This window comes from Rhipicephalus microplus, chromosome 9, assembly GCF_043290135.1.
Source record: "Rhipicephalus microplus isolate Deutch F79 chromosome 9, USDA_Rmic, whole genome shotgun sequence".
Lineage (NCBI taxonomy): Eukaryota > Metazoa > Arthropoda > Arachnida > Ixodida > Ixodidae > Rhipicephalus > Rhipicephalus microplus.
In genome coordinates, this window is record NC_134708.1 from 93,032,111 (window position 1) to 93,057,714 (window position 25,604).

A 25,604-nucleotide genomic window follows, 5' to 3' on the forward strand; every position below is an offset into this window, starting at 1 on the left:
ACAGCAATCAAGATAGATATATACACTCAACGTCGCCAAAGTTCACTAAGAAACGCTTCGCATTTATTATACGACAAATTTCGTACACGCAGACATATTGCAACGGGTATAAACTGAAGGAGGAGAAAAAAAGAAAGGCGTGAACTGGTGCAAACACCGACGCTATTATTATCCGACCATTAACCTTGCCTTGCTAATAAACACCCTTCAACTTTAATCGTAACAATTTTCTGGTAGAGGTGCCGGTGTAATCACCCAAGACGATGAAGCCACGGCCGCTAGGTCCTCGCCGAAGCCGACGCCTCGGGCGACTGCCTCCAACACTACTGGAACTCTCGATGTTGGACAACGGCGGCCTACAGTCATCTTCAAATCTTCCGGCACGGACACCCGGTGCCTGGATGCGTCAGTTGGAGTAGCGCCCTTTCTCAGGGAAACCCGGCAAAAATGTGGAAGGATGGCTCACACACTACAAACGTGTGAGCAAGTACAACGGCTGGGATGCTATGGCTCAGCAAGGGTGTGTTGCTCTACCACCACCTAAATGAGTTCAGGCCTCTTCACTCCGGCGCGCCTTCGTGTGACGTCATTCAACTTTGCCCGAGCCTCTCACGCCAACACCACCTAGCTCACGCCGTACCAGCAGCGTTTCGGCGTGTCCGGGCATGTTGACAGGCAAGGAGGAGGGCCACCTCTCTCGAGAGAGCGAGCACCGTGGTAGCCCGTAGCTTTGCGGCAGAGCCGTAAGTTGTCCGAGTCGCCGACAGGTGGCGGCAGCCGTGACAATTATTTCACTCTGTCGTTGAACGAGACCACGCGGCCACGCCGTGCGCGCTGTTCCGTGTTGCAGTTACCGCTTCCGCCGAATTTATTTTGTTGACGAATGTATCCTGAGACATGGGGCGGTGTTGTGTACCCAACTGTCGAGGGAACTATGACAATGGTCCGAAAGTCCGCTTGTTTTCTTTTCCGAGAGACGCTAAGCGAAGAGCGGAATGGCAGCGGGCTGTGCGACGGAGCGACGTCGACGTGAGGCTGTTGAAGGACCCCAAGGTAAGCTGCATCGAGCGTACCCCTTCAGAATTAACGAGATTTCTCGTAATTATCCCAGGAGATTCTAATTGGTGTTTTTTTTTGTTCCGGTCACGCGCAGGTTTGCGAGCGTCACTTCAAGTCGGAACACCTGCGCACAACGTCAACGTATACGGACTGCGATGGACGAACCATTGAAGCTCCTATGAAGTTGACACGGCTGACTCCAGACGCCTTCCCAGCCATTTTTCCAGACTGCCCTTCGTATATCTCGGATTCGCGCACGTCGCGAGAAGAGCCTGAACTGAAAAGGAAGCGGACTGAAAATGAGCTACTCCAGAAAGCCATACACGAGTCCCAAGCAGCGTTTGAAAAAGAAGAAAAACAGTACAAAGTTTGTAATCTGGGTGAACTGATTTCTCGGGTTAACGAGCGTCCAAATAAGAAGTTTTGGTGTACAACAGCCTGCGAGACGTGCCTCATCGTCGCCCACATCGAACCGGCATTGCAAGCTCCGGAAATGCTTGTATCTGTGGTGGTTACAGAGGATCTGTCCGTTTCCGTGTATTTTAAGTGCGCTCCGTTGGTGTCGGATGATGTGTGCATTCCTGACGAAGTCCGTGATGTCCGTGTGCTAGACAACCTTCTAGAAAGCGTGGAGCGATATTGTGAAAAGAAGGCCCGTCAACAGGAGGACAAGGTGGGAGGAGTGCTTAGGCTTGTTTTATCCTTGCTGGATGACATTTGTGATGATGAGCTGCATGATGATGAGAGGGCTGACGCACTAATCTTCCTGAAGGAGCAGTGCAAGCTGCTGACAAAGAAGAGTAATGGCGTGCGGTATTCTGCAGAGCTTTTAGTTTTTAGCAGTATATTACACACAATTTCTCCACATGCTTACAAGTTTTTTCGCCACAGCAACAAGCTTGCCTTGCCGCATGACACTACCATCAAGCGAGTTTGTGCTGCACATGATGTGAGCCCATCGAAAGAGCAGTGCGAAGAAGGTTTTCTGAGGTACATTAAGCGCAGAGCAACCATTCTGAAGCCTCATGAAAAAAATGTGACTGTCATGCTTGATGAAATACACCTGCAACAGTTTTTTGAATATAAAGGTGGCTGCCTAACAGGGTTTGCTGCGCATTGTGCGGAACCAGCAAAGACAGCGCACGTGTTCATGGTACAGTCTTTGCTTTCATCTTATAAAGATGTTGCTCATATCCTTCCGGTAACTCGTATCACAGCAACGGAGCTGCATGATGTTCTAAAGACACTCATCCTGAGGCTTGAAAGTGCTGGTCTGCATGTTGTTGCGGTCGTAACAGACAACAATGCCATAAACAGGAAAATGATGTCTCTGTTTAGCGAGCAAAATGAGCCAGGGATTGTTTTTCCTCATCCTGCCAACCCGCAGCAGCCATTGTTTCATGTTGTGGACACTGTTCACTTGCTCAAGTGTATACGCAACAATTGGCTCAATCAGAAGGATGATGACAAGTCGTTTTTGTATCCTCCTTTTGAAAGCTGTGGAAGTGGTGAGGACCAAAAAGCTTCGTTTACTTTTTTGAGGAAGCTGTACCAGAGTGAACAAAGCAAGCTTGCAAAGGTTGCCTATGGTCTGAGCTATAAAGCACTTTATCCAAGCCACCTAGAGCGTCAAAATGTGAAATTGGTGTTGAAAGTTTATAACAGCTTTGTGTCATCAGCTTTGTCACTTGAAGCGCAGAAATTGCATTTGGCTGCACTGCAGGAAACGGCCACCTTTATTGATTTGATTGTCAGGTGGTGGAGCATTGTAAATGTTAAGGCTCCAGAAAAGGGGCACAGACTACGTGATGTTTATCAGCAGCCTGTGAAGGATATGTCTTGTTTGCAAGTTCAGTACCTTGATCAGTTCATTACCTGGCTTGACAGGTGGAGCCGGAGGGGAACCACGGCTGGAGGTTTGACAAAGGAGACCCACTTTGCTCTCCGGCTAAGCACGTATTCATTGATTGAGCTGTCACGGTATTGCGTTGATGAGCTGGGCTTTAGGTACGTCCTTTTGGGGAAGTTTCAAACAGATTGCCTTGAGGCCAGGTTCGGGAAGTACCGCCAAATGTGTGGATCTCACTACAATGTGTCAATCATAGAAGTATTCGAAGCGGAGACAAAGATTCGCTTGCAGGAAACTTTAAAGCTGGAAGACATGCCGCTGTCATTGGCACCTAAGGAACAGGAGCTTGATGCCGAGATGCTAATAGCAAAGTATGCCATCAAACTCACCCAAAGTGACCTGAAGGCATCACAAACTGACGTGCCTGCGTTGGCATACATTGCAGGCTATTGTGCGCATGCTGCAATTAAACGTCAGCCATGTGAGGATTGTCAGTCACAGCTCATGATCACTGACCGAGAACTGCAGCAAAGTGAGCACGTACTCATTGACAGCATGAGCAGAGGCGGCTTGAAGTTTCCGCAGCCTTTTGTTATTAATGTTGTTCTTGGCACTAAGATAGTACTAGAGCACCTTGTCAGTAAGGAACAGGAGCAGCGGTTTCATGCAGAAGCCAACCAAAGGATGGTCCTCTTGAGCATCATGCAGTTCCTACTAAGCGACGGCGAGGAGTTGGACATGTGTGCAAGTGGCCACCATCCAGATACCGTACTCAAGAACATTCTAAAACCAGCTGTCAACACGCTTCTAAAAAACTATGTCGCTTGCAGGAATGACAGTGTCATGAAAGAAAAAGCCTGTACAAAGCAAAGAAAGTTGCTAACGCTACAGTAAACTTTGCTAGTGGCCCCTTCGCTAAAATATGAAGCAAGCTTTACTAATGGCTAGTTTTTTTTAAGCTGGCCGGTTCGTATTTTCTTTTTGTCCCACAATGTGAATATGGCTTTGAATATGACTGTTCCAAATACTAAATGTTTGTTCCTTGTGATACACTTTATACATTGTAATGAATACTCCAGTAGCTAGTTTCTTTCGTTCTAAGAGCAGTTGTGTTTTTCTGTTTGCCCCATAATGTGATTATGGCTGTGAATATGACTGTACCAGATGCTAAAAGTTTTTCACTGTGATAAATTTTGAAACATTATAACGAATAATCTAGCGCCTTGTTTTTTTTGCTTAATCTTGTCAGTTTCGGTTTTTGTGTTGCACAATGTAGTCATAGATGTCAATATGACTGCTAAAAGCTGGAAGTTCGTATGTTCCTTGTGATACATGGTACTTACATCGTAATAAATATTTTGCCAGGTGCCCGGGACTTGTGTACGTTTCTCTTAAGTGCAATCTGAAGCAGTTACGTCCGCCAAGATGGAGCGGAACAGCACTATTTCATCTTGATGTGAAATAACGTTCGTTCAGAAATTTTATATTTTATGCCTATATCGCGGCAATGCAGAAATTAATGTTTTACTCATCTGTAGTGGCCGCCGCGCAGGAAGCGTCCGCGCCGCAGCGGCTCGCGCGCGCGCGCGTCGACGGGCCAGGTGCGTGACGTCACGGCGGCAGTGAAGAGGCCTGCCTGAACTTATCTAGGTGGTGTTGGTTGCTCTCGCCCTGACAGACACTGCTCTTTTGCGGTTCGAGAACCACGAAGTGTCGCTAACAACCTGGGATCACTTCGCTATTCAACTCACAGGGTGCTTCGGTGATTCTACTGCGAAAAGGAAGCGAGCCGAGCAGACATTACTTCAGCGTGCTCAAGTGCCAGGCAAGAATTGTACCACGTACATTGAGACGATCCTGAAGTTGTGTAAGACGGCGAATCCTCGTATGTACGAAGGGGATAAAGTCGGGTATTTTCTGAAAGGTATTGCCGTAGACGTGTACACCTACTTGATTGGTAAGGAGAGTCTCAATTCGGTAGCTGACGTTATCGATCATTGCCGCACATTTGAGACCTTGAAGCTACACTGTATAACGGCAAATTTCGGCAGGTTGGCGAACGTTGCGACGGTTGAAGGCATTGAAGACAGCTACAGTATCCATTGGGACCTTGCGACCACTGTGAGGCAAATTTTCCGTGAGAAACTTGAGCGACACATTAAATCAGTGAACGCCGTGAATTCCAAAAAGTTCGGTTGCGTTTTTATTCATCCTCACGAAGCTGCACCGGTGGTTTTAGCGCGGTCGGCCATGCGGAGCGTTGTAGACAGTCGAACAGATCCCCTACAATAGCAGCATCATACGTTTCCTGAAGACGTGACGAGTGGTCAACGCGCTTACCAGGGTATGACCACGAATCGGCACTTGGAAGATCGTATCTACTACTCGCAGCGTTCAAGGGTGGCTCATCCCGAAGATTACAACGTCGGTCACCCTCCACCTGTTCGCTGCAACTGCGGTGCAATAGGACACATCTCTAGTTTTTGGCGCCGTCGCCGCCAGACGAGGTAAGGCCCACCACTAACTTGGCCTAACTTTGAAGGCGTCAACGATGGTCATTGATCGGCAAAACATTGTGCAACAAACGCTACAGGCTGATCATCCAGGAATTTCTTCCGCCTTTCCAACAGAAGGAGTGGCTCGCCAGCGTCAGACAGCAGCCAGGCACTCACGCCGTTCACCGTCCACCCGGCGACGTTCTACACACCCGCCTCTATCGAAAAACTAGCCGGTGCGGCCGATGGAGGTAAAGTTGCCGGCCGGTCTACATCTCTGGAAACTGCTCCTTTTCCTAATATGATGTCTCAAAACAATGTGTACGTGTTAATTGATAGTGTGCCTGCAACTGCGTTAGAGGATACTGGTGCTACGGTTTCCGTCATGAGTGCCACATTCAAGGAAAGGCTTGGTCGGAAGGTTATGTACGCGTGTAATGGTGGTGTGACGTTTCTTAGTGTCAGCAGAGTGCCTCGTTCCTTTAGGTATTTGTGTTGCAAGTGTTTTCTTTGGAGCAGAATATCTCCTTACGCAATTTTTGATATTACCACGGTGCACTCATGAAGTGATTCTCGGGATCGACTGTCTTCTGTAGTGTGGTGCTTCCGTTACTTGTGGCACAGGCGAAATTGCGGTGAATAACGCACTTATTTCTGCGCTTTCTGACACATCTTTACCGGGGAAAAACTGTTTCGTTGTGTCAAATGATTCTGTTTTAGCGCTGTCACGTGTTTTTGTTATTCTTGCCGTTGCTGACTTTTGATCGTTTGACGCAAAACTTCAACAACTTGCGAAGGGATGCGTAAAGAAAATGTACTTGTGCCTCGTTCTCTATTGACAGTCGCGAATAGCGCCTCAATATTATGAACTTTCAATTGTTCTTTGGTGCCTGCTGTTCTTCCGCGTGATATGAAGCTTGCCGAGTTTGACGAAATCACATATGGCCCTATCACCGTTTTAAGCGAAGAGCAGCAGTCCGAAACAAGCGACCCCCAGAAAAGAAGTTCTGAAGAACAGATCTTAAGAATGATCAGCAAGTCGCTACCCTCACATAAACGCTGCGCTCTTGCAAGAGTCTTTATGACACATTTTTTGGTGTTTGATTTCACGCGAGGTGACACGAAGACTTCACTACCGCGTTCTCGTGCACATCGCAGAATTGACACCGGATCTGCACACCCCGTTCGTATGAAACCTTTCCGCGTGTTGTCGACAGAAAGGGCAGTGATAGCTGACCAGGTCACCGATACGTTACGGAAAGGTGTTGTTCAAGAGTTATCTAGTCCATAGGCAGCGCCTGTGATCTTAGTAAGGAAGAAGAATCGATCAAGGTGGTTCTGCGTTCACTATAGAAAACTAAATACGGCCACCAAAAAAAAATTCAAATCCGCTTTCTAGAATTGATTACGTCATTGATTGCCTGCATTATGCGGCCTACTTTTCGTCACTGGATTGTCGATCAGGGTATTCGCAAGTACCCTTGCACCTGAACGACAAAGAGAAAACGGCCTTTGTGACGCCTGATGGCATTCATGATTTTAATGTTATGTCGATTGGTCTTTGTAATGCACCGGCGATGTTCGAATGATTTATGGACACAATACTTCGTCGACTTAAGTGGGAAATTTGTTTGTGCTACCTAGATGATGTGATGATCTTCGGCAACACACTGAAAGAGCATAACAGACGTCTCAGTCTTGTTTTGAATTGTATACAAAAGGCTGCCTTAATCCTAAACTCTAAGAAATGTTGTTTTGGTGAAACAGAGAAATCAGTCTTGGGCATCTAGTTGACAAAAATAAAGTAAGGCCATACACACGAAAATTCGAGGCCATCAGCTCTTTCGAACCACCAAAATCGGTGCGGGAACTGAGAAGCTTCTTGGGCCTATGCTCATATTTTCATCGTTTCGTTCCAAGGTTCGCTGACATGGTGCATCCCCTAACATGTCTTCTTCAAAGGACCTCCCTTTCAACTGGACTTCAGCTAGCGACGATGCGTTCCGCCACTAAAGTTTCGACTAACGTCGGGGCCCATACTGCGTCACTTCGTTGTGTTCTTGCCTATGGAAGTGCATGCTGATGCTAGTGGCATCTACATCGGTGCTGTACTTGTGCAACGTCATCAAGAAGCTGAGAAAGTAGTGGCTTATGCCAGTCCCTCTTTCAACAAAGCTGAACGCAACTATACCGTAACCTAACAAGAATGCTTGGCAGCTGTTTTTGCTGCAAACAAATTTCGACCATATATCTGTGGACGTCCGTTCACTATTGTTACCGACCATCACGCTTTATGCCGGCTAGTGAATCTTCGTGACCGGACTGGTCGACTGGTGCGTTGGGTTCTTCGACTTCAGGAATACGACTTCATCATCTAGTTCAAGTCTGCACGATGCCACGCAGATGCCGACTGTCTCTCCCGCCTTCCCCTGAAGATGCATGAGTGTGAACAAGACAGTTCGGACGACTCTTTTGCCTCCACTTCTTCCACACACCCAGACTTGAGTACTTTCAAGAAAAAAACAAGAGCCCGATATTAGCTTGGAACCGTTACTTGTCACGGCATCACGTCCTCGAACCTCGGCCACTTTTGTGTCCGTCCCCTATCTCCCCTTATCTCCCTCAGACAAATGGGCTGGTAGAACGTACGAACAGAACTCTGACTGACGTGTTGGCCATGTACGCATCATCTGACCACAAGAACTGAAATGACGTTTGCCTTTCATTACCTATGCGTATAACACGGCCAAACATGAGACAACCAATTACAGTTCTTCTTACTTTCTTTATGCACGTTCACGTTAAGCTGCGTTGATAATATTCTAGTGTTTGACTTCCATAGCGACTACTCTGTCTCCAAGACACTCTGCCTAGCCGAAGAAGCCCGGCTTATTGCTCGTCTTCGTACTGTGGCTTTGCAACACCGGTCGAAGGAAAGCTATGACTCGCCGCCATAAGTCTGTTTCTTACTGCAAAGGAGACTTTGTGTGGTTGTGAACGTCACAACGTGAACGGGGCCTATCCAAAATGTTTTTACCCTGGTAAAATGACCCATTTGTCATTGTTGATGGCTTGAGGGATTTGACATACGTGACAGCACGACTGACATCAGCTGGCCGTCGGTCTAATCGGACCAAGCTCGTATGTGTCACTCGCCTTAACCGGTTTCACCTTAACATTCGGAGTGATTCATACTCGCCCAGCGGGCTTCGTCTGGGAGATGGGAAATGCAACGGGTATGAGCCGAGAGAGAAGAAGGGGAAGACGTGAGATGGTGCAGATAAACGAGATGGCTGACACACTTGCGCGAACATCTCTTGATCTTCCGATTGTGCCAATCATGCCTCCTACAGCTTATGTAACAGCCACGAGGTTTAGAAAACTTTCCCTTCTTGAAGACTCATTAAAAATCACGATACCGAATCCACATTTCTCGCACCTGCACTTCACATGGAATAGTATATGGTTTCCGACACGTAAATTGGAAGTCTTGATAAAAAAATTACGTTGCCGGGTACCACCTCTTAATTACTACCTAAACAGGTCTGGTCTGGTGCCATCCCCTCTGTGCTCAAGCTGTAACGAACCTGAACATATCGACCACTTTCCTATGTCACCGTTTCAAAAATCAAAGAAAACACTGCTTCGAAATTTTATTCAGAAAACTAGGAATATCACTTACAACTCCCATTATTTTGTCTTTTGGGGACACTTCATTGGGACATAGCTATAGGAACATCTGCGGGGCTCTCTGCAAATTCATTAAAACACAAGAAGATTACCTTGCTGAGTCAGTAATCAGCTCTCAAATTTTACTAGCCACACTACCACTTATTATTTAGCTGATACACTGCAATGATTCAACTTTCAGCAGAATTTCATATGACGGTTACACCTCAGATATTCAACAAACACTATTATTTCTCCCCCCCCCTTTTTTTTCTTTTTTTTACATTGCGCCAAAATAATTTCACAGTAATCATATTCCCCTAGTCTTGAAAACATAAAAGTATTGGCTTGCATCAACCATCGGCTTCTTGGCCTATCGCCCTTAGTGGGTGAGAGCCACAAAAGAAAGGAACAAGCAAGCAAGCAATACCGGTGCCATTATTACCCGACCGCCAACCTTGCCCTGCTAAATAACACTCTTCGACTTTAACCATACCATTATGTTGAAAAGTTGTAGATGTATATATAACCAGTTGTTTGCGCTTGTTCAACGATACCAACTGGTACGCGCGTATTAGCAACAACTGAAGCTGATAAAGCGCTGAGGCTCGCGAGAATGCTGGCTCTGGACACTGCTACCTAAATCAACTTCAGCGCATGGCAACTCACCACAATTTACATTACGCCGACGTGATAGCTGTATCAAATGAGTGCACATGTAATCTTTAGAAAATTGAGTAGGGAGCACTGCATCCTCTATTGACGTTTCAAGAAGATTAGCATCTACTTGAAAAGTAGTTCGTAGACTTGGCGTAGCTCTGTGGTAAAATGCTTCATTGCCACGCAGAATGCTTGGGTTCGAATCTAGCTGGTACCCTGACATTTATTCTTTGTAGTCATCGGGTGGACGCTGCTCATGTCCGATGTTCATTGACGCTCGTGCTTAAAAGTGCCCTTATGTGTTTTCATCGTTCCGGGGTATATACTGTCAATTCACTGATGAAGATCACGCTGACACAAATAATAGTTCTCTTTTTACCATATCTGACGATTTCATAACTGTCGAAGGTGTACTTTCATTGTGACTTAATGTTAGGACTAGATCGTCTGATGGTTCAAATGGTATATCAAACGTATTTCTGCACCATTACGCTTAACCTATCGCACATGTTTTCAGCCATAACTTTTGTCTTCCTTTTCGTGATTCAACTCTTCTTGATGTGTGGGCGTACGGTGCATGTTATTACTGTTTTTACAAAAGCTGATCACCTGAATGTTGAAAACTGCCGGCCAATATCATTGACTTCCGGTCGATGTAAGCTTTTTGAGCACATCATCACGCATTACATACAGTCACTTTTTGAAAAAAAAAACAATATTCTTACGCCTTTTCAGCATAGTTTTAGGAAAGCCCTCTCGACTACCACGCAACCCATCACCACTATTCATGAGTTCGCAATAGCACTTGATAAGGGTGACCTAATAGACGCCATATTATTCGACTTGATAAAAGCGTTCGACTGTGTCTGTCGCGGGGAACTACTCACAAAAGTATCAAACATTGGTCAACCTATTAACATAAATCAGTAGATTCGCCCTTACCTCACTAGATGGAAGCAGTATGTTCAGGTAGAAGGCCGCAGCTCTGGCATTTTGCTTGTTCTCTCGGGAGTTCCCCTGGGCAGCGTCCTAGGCACTGTCTTGTTTCTCATCTTTATCGATGATGTCACTTCATCAGTTGATACCTCTGCCATAGGTCTAAACTTTTCCAGATAATGCGTTTTTTACAAGCCAATCAAAAGTCAAACGGATCAAGAGTGCTCGTAGAACAACCGAAATTCTCTTTCCAATCGGTGCCATACTTCGTCGATGGAAGGTTACAATATAGTAAATGAATCTTTATTCAAATTTCAGCTAAAATGAGTTTTTGTTACGTTGCGAGTCACCTTCAATATTAAAGCCTCGATCGAAGTGAACAATTTTAAACACTTAGGAGTAAAGATTACCAAACGATTGTCGTGGAAAAACCATATAGACAATGCCTATTCCTCTGCCTCTAGAAAACCAGGGTTTCTAAAACAAAAACTAAATTACGCACCATCACAAATAAACTTCTTGCATACAGTACATCTATGCGACCCCGCCTTGAGTGCGCAAGTGCGGCCTGGAACCCGTATTTTAAAAAAGAGATTTATAAACTTAAATAAGTCAAGAAGGGTGGTGAGATTCATTTATAATGCCTCTCACAATCTTGATTCCCATTCATCGCTCACAGCAACAAACAACAATCCACCTTTGAAACGGCGTAGAGCTATCACTAGGCCCAAGTATATTTTCCTGCTTCTAAATCGTCACTTTAATATCGAACCTGAAGAATGCCTATCTTCGTTTTCTTCCAGGCAAACCAGACAAATTCACAGCATGATTTGACACTGTACTTTGCACGCACTAACCTTTTCAAACACTCCTTCTTTCCACGAACCAATAGCCAATAGAATGCACTGCCTACAGATGGTTTTCCTGAACATGGCATTCCTGACTGTAAAAAATTCATGTATCTTTTTACTTAGCCAACATTGTTGATACTATGCCATATATTGTCATCTCTTGAGCTCAGTTGTGTTGCGTTACTTCTTACTAAAGACTGTTACTTTTTACTATAGACTGTTTCATGTAATTTGTGCATTTTTTCTCTTGTTTTTTTCTAGCGTTGTTTACTTAATTAACTCTGTTTAGTATGTACTTGCTTTTAAGGTATTGCGTAGGCTAGAAAGAAAACTTCGTTGTACAACGTGTACCCTTTGTTTCCACTTTGTTCTCTTTTTTCGCCCCTCCTGCTTGGTCTACAAACTGCAGTATGTATTAAAACAACTAAATAAAATCACCTGTGACACAAACCCGCATACCAATGGCACACGCCCGCCCGTCGAAATGTGTCACTGTCAGGCCGGAAGTTTTTGACAATGTACGTGACGTGACTGTGATTGTATTTATGTCTTGACCAGCGCATCTTATTCGTGAAACCATCTTACACTTCCATGCTAATTCTTATTCACGCCAAATTAAGGAAGTGACTTCGAGAGCACCCAAGCGTAAGCGGCTAATAGATAGAAAGATAGATATGTTTAAAGTTACCGAAGTTCGATGAACGCTTTTCATTTAAAGTTTCTCGTGATGCAAGAAATTGTCACGTAAAGCGTAGTGCCGCCACGCGCTTTCCAAGCACGCAAACCTTTCTCTCCTACTACAAATAAAAAGGATGTAGAACAATTATTATCATAAGGCCAGGCGTTTTGTATCAGCAAAAGCCTCTAATGAACAGCATGGCCTAAGACGTGAGCCACGCTTCTACAGTACAGCGCAAACTTGCATAATGAAGGTACACAATTTATATAGTTCTAGATATTACAAGTTTTATATGCGAAGCATTTCTTAGCAAACTTTGGTGACTTTGAGCGTATCTATCTATCTATCTATCTATCTATCTATCTATCTATCTATCTATCTATCTATCTATCTATCTATCTATCTATCTAGCTATCTATCTACGACTTTTAGCTCGCCTGGCCTATGGAGTGCTTTCGTTTTGCTAAAGTAGTGGTGATGTGCCCAGCGTGTGCGCGAGTCAGCGTGTGCGCGAGTATACTGGGCCCTTCTTCAAGTGCTCATAGGCATTTCGATAGGTTCAAATATACTGAATTTGGTGTCATGTGACGTCCATGAATGACAAAATATATGACAGACGCAAACATGGTAATTATGACACACGTGTCATGTAAAAACATGACAACATGCCATGCTCATTGCATGCTCGCGGGCGTTTCGCTAGCTCCAAATATACTAAATTCGGTTTTACGTGACGTGAATAGATAAAAAAGGCAAACAACACATCCATGCATGATATTCATGACACGGAAGTTACGTACACGGTCATTTATCTCCACCTCGTAATGTTGTACTGTTTTCAAAGTGTCATATCAACCTTTCTCATTCATGCTTCACATATCATTGATTCCCACTGTACGTGGGGTCTGCCAATTTTTTTTCTGGGGAGCAGTCATTTTTGAAATCAGAGATGTAACGTAGAGTTCAATTTACACATGATGCGCTTGAGCACTATAAAGTGGGGAAATGCTTGTGGATGATGACGTGCCAGGTTTGAAGAGGCTGAGCTTGACTCCAGCGGAATATTCAGTGAGGCGACGTTCACCAGAGTGGAGGTTCTACCCTATAACTATAAAAACCGGTAGGTCCTCGAGGACGGGAACACCGGCTGGGAGCTTGCTACCAGCGTCGGTTTGGAGATAAAGATCAAGCGACGCAAAAGCCCAGGTGCAACCACCGAGTAGACGCACTGGTGCCTCACGCCTTGGTTGGAGGTTGGCTGGGGCATGGTGCCGAAGTGCCACAGTACACGGAGGTCCAGCTTGTACGAGCGCCGTATAGGTCCCTCATGCCAGTGACGCAGGCGTGTAGTGTCAGAAGCGACGACATTTGATGCTGTGTGCGTGACTCGGGCTCTCCCTGTGTAACGTTGATTCGGCAACCAAAGCAATGCGGAAAGTCCTTCTTCTGTAATGCCAAATACCACAATTTGGTTTTACTGTTCGGTAGTGTGCAGGCAGACACGCCTGCCAATGAGTTGCAGACTCTGGGAGATTTCTTTTCGAGCTGCTTCCTTGGTATGTGTCTGGCTCAGAACAGATGTGTTGCAGCGAATGCGGCTGACTCCACCCAATTCAGGAACGTTTACCGACAACTTCGTACTTCCGCCTCGCATCTGTATCACTGCGAAGGCGGTCAATAGCCGCCAGATATTTCTCAATTTCGAGCAAGACCTCATGCTAGCTGAGCATCTTTGTGGTCACTGGCTATACGTTCGCGTCGTCCTGAAAGCCGTGGAACTCCAGAATTCCGAATGCGCTCTATATGATAAGGTGGCCTGCCTTTGGCACAACGCTAATCGGTGGATATTTTGTGGGAGTCGCTTGAGGGTACGAAAAACCTCACAGCGCTCCTGGGTGGCTCGCATGATCAGTTAGGGCTGCATCTGCGCAGGATGTGGGGGCTCTGGTACGCATGGTACAGGGGCTCTGGTACACTGATGGGACAAGCCCGAGTCTCTGCAATTGTCCCATTTGTTGAAGTACAGCGCGGTAGACCCAAGCATCTTCGTAAGCATTGAGCTTTAACACTCTCTAGTGTCTTCACACAACCAGGTCTCATATTGGAAAGCACCGGCATGCTATATCGAATGTATCCCACAAATAGAGCATTTTGCAATTGAAGTAGCGATGATTCTGATGGGCCCCATCTTGCTCCTGCTACGTGGCGAAGAATGAGAGCAAAGCTCTTCAATTTAAGCTTAAGTACTGCGACATGCCTCGTCCGCCATAGATCTCTGTGTACGACAACCCCAAGGAACTTAAGGTGCGTTACAGCAGGTATCGCTGTCCCATTAATAAATATCGGGTATTGCGACATATGCTTGCGCGTGAACGCAAGCACTGCGCATTTGTCGATTGAAAGAGTGAGCCCCTGACGTCGTAGATATTTGTATGTGATCGTCACTGCACGCTGTAGTCGAGCTCGCAATTGCGGACGAATAGTTTCGGATGCCCATATTCATATGTCATCAGCGTATGCAGTGATCTTCACCGTGCTGGGAAGTTCTGCTGCTAGGCCGATCATTGTGACATTGAATAGGATTGGGCTGAGAACTCTTCCTTGGGGAACACCCACTGATCTCCACTAGGGTTGCTGGATGGCGCTTCGCCGCTGTCGCGGCCTAGCGCGCGCACGGCCACCGGAAGTTCAATGGCTCGTCCCGGAAGTTGAGCGTCTGCTACGCTTCTCAACCGCTGATCAGCGTTCCCATTGACGCATTTTGCATGTTGTTCTCACTTAATTGCATTTTGGTGATACACATCGCGTTCAGATCACAACTTATGCTATACCAAAACATGCGACGTTAATATGAAGCAATTTATAATTGCGAAGGAGAACGAAAATGTCACTTAGGTATCGGTTCGAGAGGAGACGACGCAGCTCGAATGGGATTTATGCGGTGAGAGAACTTTATGATTCGTGTTACGATTCACGTCTTACAATAAATTAACAGTCGTTAAGGGGCTTGTATTAGTCGAAAACAATAAATCAACAGCCGTGAAAGGCCTTGGATTATCGGAAAATCAACTAGCTAAGCGAGTTCGATAACAACGCGGAGGAAGCTGCCTGAAACAGAATAACCGATTTGATGTTTGCTACGTGCCGGCCAAAAAAAAATCCTGAAATGGCTGTGCGCAGCTTGCTCCTGTTACAATGTTCAAAGACCTGGAAGCCCCCACGTCTTTCAACATTGTAAAGTTACAACGGAGACCATCACATGTCAATGATGTCACGTGCACTCCTGTCTCATGCAACTTTGTCAGACAGAGCTTCACAATGTTCGCACACTCTTTTCCTGAAATACCATTGATAAAAAAATAGCCACACGGTACCTTCCAGAGGGAGTCCAGAGATACGAGCATGAAAACAAGGGCTTCAGACGCAACTGCGTTACTGTCATCGTCCACTTCATTGCCAATATCCACGTAGCCTCGAAATTTTTTGCCGTCCCATTCAAGGTGCTTTCTAATGGCCATTTCATCAACAACAAGGTTGCAGAGAAGCTGTTTGTTGTTCTTCTTAGCCCCATTGGCTTTTGCTCGGATGGCGTTGATTGCTTCGCTTGTGAATCCAGGTTCTCCGTTAATGGAGCTATACCATTTAGTTATAGTCGATGGATGTGGCAAGGAACATTGAAATGTTTCTCTGACATAGTTATATGCCTTTGTCGAGTAAAACTGTAGCGTGAGTTCAAATGCACGCAGTGCAGGAGAATATTTGTCTCGGCTTAACTTAACAGACGACTTGTCGCCTTCACTGGATGTTTGCTTGAGCAACCGTTTCGTAACTTCCAAGGGGATCCCCGTGAAGCACCTTTCAAGCATTGCCGAGGCATTTTCTGAAATGAGCTGCTTGTGCTTGAGGTCATCAATTATTTCATTAAATGAGCTGACCTTCCTTCTTAACCGACGTTCTCGTTCAAGACTGAGCTTCAGCTTTCTTTTCACTGTAGCCGCTGAATCTGTGCAACCATCCAGTTTCCTCTTCAGTGTTTTTGCCGTGTCAAGGACTGCATAGCTGTGCTCGGCGACCTGAAAACAAAACAGTGAAAGTTAAAGCTGTTGAAAAAGACACCTTTCACAAAAACCACTCATCATATGACAGTCTTTGTAACGCAGGCATCTGTTTGTAGCTTACGTGGTTTAACGCAGAAAATAAGCAACCAGGTGCACAGGGGAGTTTCGAAATTAACTTTGTCCCCTTCATTTACCGGTGCACTCAAGAAATGCCACATCAGACAGGAATTTCAATATTTTCCCTGGATTAGAAAAACTGGTTCTGCAGCCATGAATAAAACCAATGTTCTGCTATGACTACAGAACATACCAGGACTACTAACTTGATTCAAATTGGATGCTATCCTGGTGTGCATAATGTATACAAAGTTATCGTGTTGGTTACCACGAGATTGCAAGAAAGTGGCCTGACTAACATCGGACTAGTTACATTCAACTGAGGACGGACCAAGTAGCTGCACTCGGGAAGCGTAGTACAAAAAAAAAGGCAACTTGCATGGGCTGAGTTCTCTTGCACCATGGTTGGAGTGTTGTCGTTTGGCTGTTCCACTGGGGTCACATCCACAATGGCAGTTCTCTGCTTAGGCGGCTTTCTCTCAGCAGTCCTCTGAAACAGCCGTGTTTCATTCACAGTTATGCTTATTTATTACTGCGAGTGCAAAATGCTGTAAGTAAAAAAATATGCTGGCGTCAAGCATATTATAGCAGTCTAGCAGTTTCTGAATTATACCACTAGCATCTTAGACAGCTATCATAGCACAACTGAGATATATAACGCAGATAGGAGCATTTCAGTAATTGAAAGAAAAAATTGGGCACTTAAAATTCAAGACCTCACGCTTTGTAACGTAATGGACATGTTTTTCCAATTCCGTTTCATTGCTTACAGTACATGGTTTTCAGAGTAAGTCTGCCAAACAACTCCTCAACCACAGCTTCTCACAGCTACATGTAGATTTTATTGTGCTCCGAGCTAATTTGTAGGGCGTCATTTTAAAAGGGACTCAGCAGATGAACTACGAAAGAAGGTAGCGCCCATTCAGGCGATTTCAGTGTCTAATAAACGTAGCATCAACTGTAGGGGTAGTTATACGAACGCTAAACGAGCGAACTGCGATGGCCGAACAGTATACTTTTTTTTCCGGGCCGCTATACCAAAATGCCGAGATGTCGCACTATATCTTTTCCAGGTGCTTCGGGAAAAAAAACAAGGTGGGCACGGCGTCAGGCTGTAGCCGAGCTCGTGCGCCCGTTCTGTCAAAACAGTTGTCAGTAAAGTGGTCACTGCAGAGTCTGCCACCTGGGGATGGAGTCCATTTGTCCCTTCTTAAGTTTACCACCCAACGCCGGTATAAATCCGGCTTATAGCGTGGGAACCTGCGTAACAAGAGCCACGGCTTAACAACGACACTGATATGACGTTTGCGTTTCGCTGCGTATCACGCACGTCGCACAGAATACTGTAATACTTACAAGTGAAACGTCTTCCCAGACGACTTCTCTGGTCTGCTGGTGCAGTTGACGGTGCAACAAGCCGGCATTTTTAGCGGAATGCGCGCAAAACCAGCCCATACGTAGCACGCGCTATGCTGAAACGGCGGCCATTTGTCCGACTTCCGGGACGAGCGCTCGAACTTCCGGCGGCCGCACGCCGGAGAGCTCGAAGCGCCATCCAGCACCCTAGTGCAGATCAGTGGGAACACCACGATGAACCTTATATCGATCGGCGTCTCCGTTACTTGTCGTCATGTAAATGGTGCGCTCCCTAAGGTAGCTAAAAATCCAAGCGTACAGTCGTCCACTGATGTCGAAATCTTCCAGTGCATCAAGAATCGCATAATGCAGCACATTATCATAGGCACCCTTAATGTCTAAGAAGACCGCCGCCACTAGTCTGCGTCGGCTTCTTTCTTCTTCAACGCTGGTGATCAAGTCGACCACACAATCAATGGCAGGTCGGCCTCTTCTGAAGCCGTTCATTAATGCAGGAAAGGAGTTGTTGCTCTCTAGAAGCCACTCTAATCGTGTCAGTACCATTCTTTCAATCACTATTCCGACGCCGCTGGCTAACGCGATTAGCGTGTAGGAGTAAAGTGCATAAGGACACTTCCCCGGCTTAGGCAAGGCAATAATGCGACTGCATTTCCAATTAGCTGGGACTTCTCCTGACTTCCATGAGGTGTTATAATGAGATAACAGGATACGTCGTGCTTCTGTATCAAGATGGTTGAGTGCAGCATACTTGATTACGTCAGGTCCTGGTGCCGATGATCGGTGGGAGGCAGAAATTGCAGCGTCAAGACCTTGTATTGTAAAACGTACATCAAGCCGCTTGCCAGACGATGGAGGCGCAATGGTAGTAAGAAACTCATTAGTGGTAAGACCATCAGTGGTGTCCACGATGAGGCTACAGTAGTCACCGGCTATCTCAGCTTCTGTCCGTCCCTGATGTAGAGCAACAGCTTGAAATGGTTGACGTTGTTGGAGAGTTGTCTGCAAACTTCGTACAACCCGCCAGATCTTAGATAGAGGTTGCCTGGGGTCCAGAGATCCACAGAAATTTCTGCAACGTTGCCTGTAGATCTTGTCAAGATGCCGAAGAACATGTCGTTGAGCTCGACGACAGGCGGAAAGGTCTGAAGGTGACTTCGTCCGTCTGTATCGCGGTTCGGCACGGCGACGAATTGCACGAAGGGCCTCGTATTGGGAGTCAACTGCTGATCTCTGCATCGGTAGGTTAACCTCTTTGGTCGTGTCACGCAGTGAAGAAGCAATGATGTTCTCTACCTCGGATAGATCAGTCGTGTGCTCACCGCCAGACTTGACAGATGCCTTGAACAGTGTCCAGTCGGTTTGACGGATGTAGCGTGTGTGCATGCGGCGAAACCACCAGAACTGAACATAGGTTGGAAGGTGGTCACTACCGCGAGTGTCCAAATCTATGCACCAAAATGCGGAAGACAGAAGGTTTATGGAAACAAAACAGAGGTCGAGGCAGCTGCCGTAGGACGTGCAGTGAACAAATGTAGGTTATCTGTCGTTGAGTACGCTTAGTCCATAGTTGTATATAAAATTGGCTAAATCGTTTCCGCGCTAATTTGTTGTAGTGCTACCCCAGAGAGGATGATGTGCATTAAAATCGCCGATAACAATGTGTGGCCTTTGTGCTGCTTGAAGAATGGTGCCCAGGTGGAAGCAGTCCATCTGTGCGCTTGGGTGTATGTATCCTCCTATTACGGAGAATGTTCGCTTTTTATGTGTTATAGTCAGGATCACGTAATCATTGCTGGTATGCGACGCGACTTCATGTCTCAAAAACGTCAAATCACGGCGTATACAAACGAGAACTTTGCTCGTACGTTGATCACTGCGGCACCAAATCTGGATATATCCAGATATACGAAAAGGTGATACCATATTCAGTTCACATATAACGACATCAGGAAATTGATATTCAAAAACCCATTGTCTGCAGTCTGACGGACGGCCACGTTGGCCACGAGTATTCCATTGCATAACAAGCGACTGGCACATGCGTTCTTCGAACATCAGTGCCATGTTCACTTACTGAAGAACCAGTAGAAGAGGCTCCAAAACCTCAAGTAGCTGCACAGCCGCCTAAGCAGAGGGAGTGTTTAGGCTGCTAAGAATCTTACGCATTGAACGCATCAAATTTTAAAGCATGACATCTGTGTTGTCCATGTTCTTGTTTTCTTCATTGGGGGTAGGGGCACTATGTGATGATGGTGCTACCGTAGCTCTTGGCGGTAGTGAAGGCCACCGAGTCTCCGACATGGGGAGAGCCAATGACTGCTTACATTGTACTTGCGTGGACTAAATTGGCATTTGAGCATCTGTATCCTCCTTTCTGGCCGACAAAAGTAGGCTAGGAGGTGGTGAGGGCACGGTTTTGTGTGTCGAATTCGATAAGCTATGAGCACTGCTGCTTCGTTAGCGTCGATGTCGCCAACGATGTTTACGGCGCCGTACAGCCCTTGCAGCTTCTCTGTGAGTGGAGTGGTCTCGAACCATCTTCTTCAGGATACTAATTTCATTACTCATTTTGGGACATTCCTTTGATGTTGCGTCATGGGCGCCTGAGCAGTTTGGGCATTTGGCCACAGCATTGCAGTTATCACCATCATAAGGGCCACCGCAATGCTTGCAGGTTACTGCACCCTTGCAAACTGCACTAACGTGCCCAAATTTCATGCATTTATGACATTGCAGAGGTTTTGGTACGTAAGGACGTACCGAGTGCCTCACGTGCCCAACTTTTACTTGTGTGGGTAACGTCTTCGACTGAAACCCTACATTAACACATTGCGTGCGTCCAAAGCGGTGGAAGCCAAGCACGGGAGCTGACGATGACAGCAGTTTCTCGAGACTCGAGTCTGTTATCTCCTCATCCACATCGTATATAACTCCTGTTGTCGTTTCTTCATCGTACGCGGAGAATACGCGAACCGGAATGTTTCCTAATTGAACAATCGCTTTCAGCGTGTCCAATAAGGCCTTCATAGTGACCTCCACGGACAGTATGTTCTTTTGGGTATTTATGCGTATTTGTACGACTTTCCCTGGAGCGATGAGCTCAAAGTACTCTGACAGGCTCTGCCTATTTAGAGAGTTCAAGATGTCTGTCTTCGATGTCGGCCCATACGAAATGATGTACGACCGCATGCTCCTCGCCTTTGTCTGTGCTTGCCGGCTAGTGGGCGATGTCCCGCTGATTTTCCTCTTTAGGCGTCGGCTTGGTACGACCACGCAGTCGCTGTACGAAGCGTAGGAGACTAAAGTAACGAATAAGTCCTTCTCACGGCATTCATGGCATTAGGAGTCCTAATCTCTTTCCATTAGGGGTCCTAATCCTGAGAGTGAAAGGCCATGACTTCTGTTGGCGATAAGTGGTTTAGCGGCACGGGCGAAGGAAAGTCATGCCGCCGAAAACGACTGGTCGCCTTCACAGGACGACCGTCACTGTGCCTTGAGGTTTAAATGCGACGAGAAAGCATAAATGCAGTTCGTGAATCGTGCTCGCTGTGGTAGAAGACAGGAATAATAAAACTATATCTAAGGTTTACATCCCAAAATCACAATTTTATTACAAGAAGCGCTGTAGTAGAGTGCTCCGAAAACTTCGACCACCTAGGGTTGATAACAGCAACCTAAATCTATATACGAGGAATTCAGATATTTTCGCCTACATTGAAACTCTAGCCATAGCAGCCGGGCTTCCAACCCACAAATTTCGGGTTAGCAGTCAACTGCCATGCCACTAAACAACTACGGCGGGACGCGGCGGCCGGCATCCAGGTGCCTTGGCCGACGAACCTTGTAAAGATTTGCTTTGATATCCCGGACGCTGAATATGCACAATGCTTTGCACTCTGTCAACTTCTTTATTGTCGTGCAGAAAAACAAGAAACACCACATGTTTAGCCACTCGGCTTTTAATTTTGTTCTTAGCGTCATTTCGTACTCCCTAGCCGACGAAGTGCAAAAGCCCACGGCTTCCGTAACTAAATACAATATATATATATATATATATATATATATATATATATATAAATATATATACTTATATAAACGTGGCAAGGAAGGAAGCGCACTGGCTCCGTAGTAAAAACGGAAGCGAGAAAGCACGATGTACGACGAAACACTTTTAATAATGACATATGTTCCGGCTGGTGGGCCAGCCTTCGTCAGTGGCAAGAAACTTGAGGAAAAAAACGCGGTAATAAATGTATATATATGAATATATATATATATATATATATATATATATATATATATATGTTACCACCTTTCTTGCCTCAAGTTTTGTTATCCCCCCGTTACACTACGTTCAGCGCAAACCGCGCCTACGATGTTCGAAAAGATTGGAAGCATTAGTAGATCGTTTTGTTAAGATTACGCCTACTTCGGAAACGTCACAGATAATTCGGGAACCTGCGTTGGCGCTCGCCATAACGCTAGAATATCTGATGGCAAGGGTATCGATTCCGATGCGCTTCGCTGCTTGTCAGTTAATCGACGGCTGACACTTCGTTCGCCGCTATCAGTGCAAGACTGATGATATGTGGGATTTTAACGTCCCGAAACCAACATATGATTTTGAGAGACGCCGCAGTGGAGGGCTCCGATAATTTCAACCACCTGGGGTTCTTTATTGTGCACCCAAATCTGTTTGATTGATTGATTTGTGGGGTTTAACGTCCCAAGACCATGAAATGAATATGAGAGACGCCGTAGTGGAAGGCTCCAACAATTTTGACCACCTGGGGCTCTTTAACGTGTGCCGAAATCTGAGCACACGGGCCTACAACATTTCCGCTTCCATCGTAAACGAAACCGCCGCAGCCGGGATTTGATCCCGCGACCTGCGGGTCAGCAGCCGAGTACCTTAGCCACTGGACCACCGCGGCGGGGCACACCCAAATCTGAGCACACGTGCCTGCAACATTTCCACCTCCAATATAAATGCAGCCGCCGCAGCCGGGATTCGATCCTGTGACTTGCGGTTCAGCAGACGAGTACCTTAGCCACTAGACGACCACGGCGGTGCCTATCAGTGCAAGACTGTCACTCTAATCTGTCTTTCCGTTTACTGGGCACAAGTTCACCCGAATACAGAGTTTATTATTCGACCCGCAGTGTGCTCCATTCGTCCACGTAACGACCCTGTGACATCTGGTGAAGGTGCCGTTTTTCCCATGTGCCGGACGCCTTGTCAAGCCGTGAACCAAGCCCACGCCACGAAGAACACATCGACGCCAAAAATGAGCAGTGAGTTAGCCACAGACAGCAATGTCTGGCACCGAAGTACAGGCTTTTACCGGACAAGATGCGGACAACCAAGACCATGACATCGACCATTGCAACAATGACAACTGCTGCGCCGCACCCCGCGATCGTGATGCAGCAGCCATGGGGACCACCGATTCTCCATGTGTCATCATTTGAAAATGTGGACACCTGTCTGGAGACGTATGACCGGGTGGCCGTCCTCAACCACTGGCAGACAGAAGAGAAGCATCGCCTCGTCTACTTTTATTTGGAGGATGCGGCTAAGACATGGTTTGAGAAAGACGGGTCTGCCCTTCAAACATGAGATCTCCTCTACGGCGCATTCCTGGATACAATCAGAAGCATCAATGCAAGGAAAGAGCCTTGAAGTAGTTGGAAACGATGGTGCAACTCCCGAATGAAAATATAGCAACCTTCGTGGAAGAAATGACACGACTTTACCACCACCTTAACCCCAACATGCTCGATGAGAAAAAAGTTCGTTTTCTCATGCGAGGGGTCAAGCAAAACTCTTCGCTGGACTGATCCGAATTATCCCACAGGCTGTCCAAGAATTCCTGTCGGAAACAAGATAAATCGAGAAGACACTGGAAATGCGAACCCGCCACTGCAATCGGCGAACGATGGAAGACATGCTCTTGGCTTTGACGATCTTCGCCAAATGATACGAGCGATCGTACAAAAAGAGCTGCGTAAATTGTTGCCGGCCTCACAGCACCTTGTTGGTCAGATTGCTGACGTTGTACGCTAGGAAGTCCAAAAATTTTTCCAGACACCCGAACCAGCGCAGCCTGAGCCACAAGCCATGAGCTATGCTGGTGCAGCCCACCGTCACGCCCCTCTTCCAGGCCTACGCCTAAACGCCACCCCTTCGCCCTTTCATCCCCAGACGCGGCCACTGCCACCACCACCACCAACGTCCTACCGTTCGCCAGCGGCCCTGCGCAGCGCACCGTGAAAAACCGACGCTGGGCGGGCACCTGCGAACCACCCACTCTGCTACCACTGCAGGGAGGCTTGTCACTCTTACCGCCACTGCAAGTACCAACAGATGGGCTTACGGGGCTTCGACATCAACGCGCCATGCCCACAACGGGGTGAACGACCACATGACATTGCCGACTTCCTCGCGGGGGCGCAGTTGACACCCCGACGACCTTATCGTTCGCCGTGACCAGGCCGCTACACCTTACCGCACCTCGGGCACACCGGTTCTGTTCGGGGTTGATTATCGAGCCCTTACTTGGAAAACGAAGGGCAGTAACCGATGGATGTGCGGTTGCTGTACGATTAACTATCGAAGATCCTCCGCCGCCGCCGATGACGATACCGCCATGAAATCAAAAGCACCCGCCACAAAACAAAGTTTATTGACGTCCAACCTTCTCAGCTTACAGAGAACATCACGCCGCAACGTGAAAACACGGAACACATAGGCCTAGCCATGCTCCGAAGCCATGACCCAACCGCAACGCATGACGATGAACCAGCGACCTTAATGTAATATTCGATGGCCACCTCGTCGATGCTCTCGTCGATACTGGAGCAGACTAGTCCTTTGTCAGTGGGTCTTTCACAACAAAGCTGAAAAAAAGTGAGGACTGCATGGCAAGGCCCGAAATCCGGACCGCTGGAGGTCACTTAATAACGCCGACTGGAGTCTGCACAGCAAGAATTACCATCGATAACGAGACTTACCCTGCCAGCTTTGTAATCCTATGAAATAGCTCCAGAGATGTGATACTTGGATTCGACTTACTAAGTCGACTAGGCGCTATCATAGACCTGAGGTCCGATTCTATCACACTAACCTCCGAAAACGCACTGGTGACCCCTACAACGCCAAGCAACTACGCATTGCATGTGCTAGAAGAGCAGGTTACCGTGCCGCCTTTCTCCAGTAACATCATTTTAATTGGCACCAAAAAGGTCGAAAACTTTGAAGGCACTGTCGAGGGTGATCAGCACCTCTTTCTGAACCGTCAGATGTGTGTCGCAAGAAGCATAGCTGAGCTGCGTGACGGCAAGTCAAACGTGGCGTTGACAAACTTCAGTCACGAATATAGGTACCTCAACTGCGGTACAGCGGCCGGCCACCTCGACGAATACGTGAAGGCCAGCAATTCATTTGTCCTTTTTGATGCTCCAGTGCTGCTTGGACGAATTGAGGTCCCGAATCAGACTTCGACGTCAACCCAAGCCTTCAAAAGTGCAAGCAAAACCAGCTCAAGTTCCTGCTCTTGTGATTAAAGGACTGCTTCTCGTCATCATCCTGAATTCGACAAACCTCAGTCGCGATACATTGCATCATAAAAGGAGAAAGTGCCCGACCAGTTCGACAAAGCCCGTACCGAGTTTCGATGCGCGAACGTGATGCCGGGAAAAAACAAGTTGACTAGATGCTACACGACGACACCATTCAGCTGTCACAGTACGTGGGCGTCACGCGTTTTGCTATTGTGTACCGCCGCCCGAACAAAATCACAAAGAAGGACGTATACCCGCTCCCACGTATAGACGATGCGCTGGACCATCTCC

At 46.7% G+C, this 25,604-nt stretch overlaps 2 protein-coding genes across 4 annotated transcripts in view; both read left to right on the forward strand.

Moving 5' to 3' along the window:
• The window catches only part of LOC142771403 (uncharacterized), a 65,204-nt gene that overhangs the window by 32,547 nt on the left and 7,053 nt on the right, over positions 1-25,604 (forward strand). The gene's annotated exons all lie outside the window — the stretch shown is intronic.
• LOC119164699 (uncharacterized) lies at positions 551-3,802 on the forward strand. The gene is made up of 3 exons (XM_037416914.2): positions 551-1,053; positions 1,154-2,538; positions 2,947-3,802. The coding sequence occupies exons 1-3, from the start codon at positions 898-900 to the stop codon at positions 3,800-3,802; spliced, it is 2,397 nt and encodes a 798-aa protein (XP_037272811.2). The 5' UTR covers positions 551-897.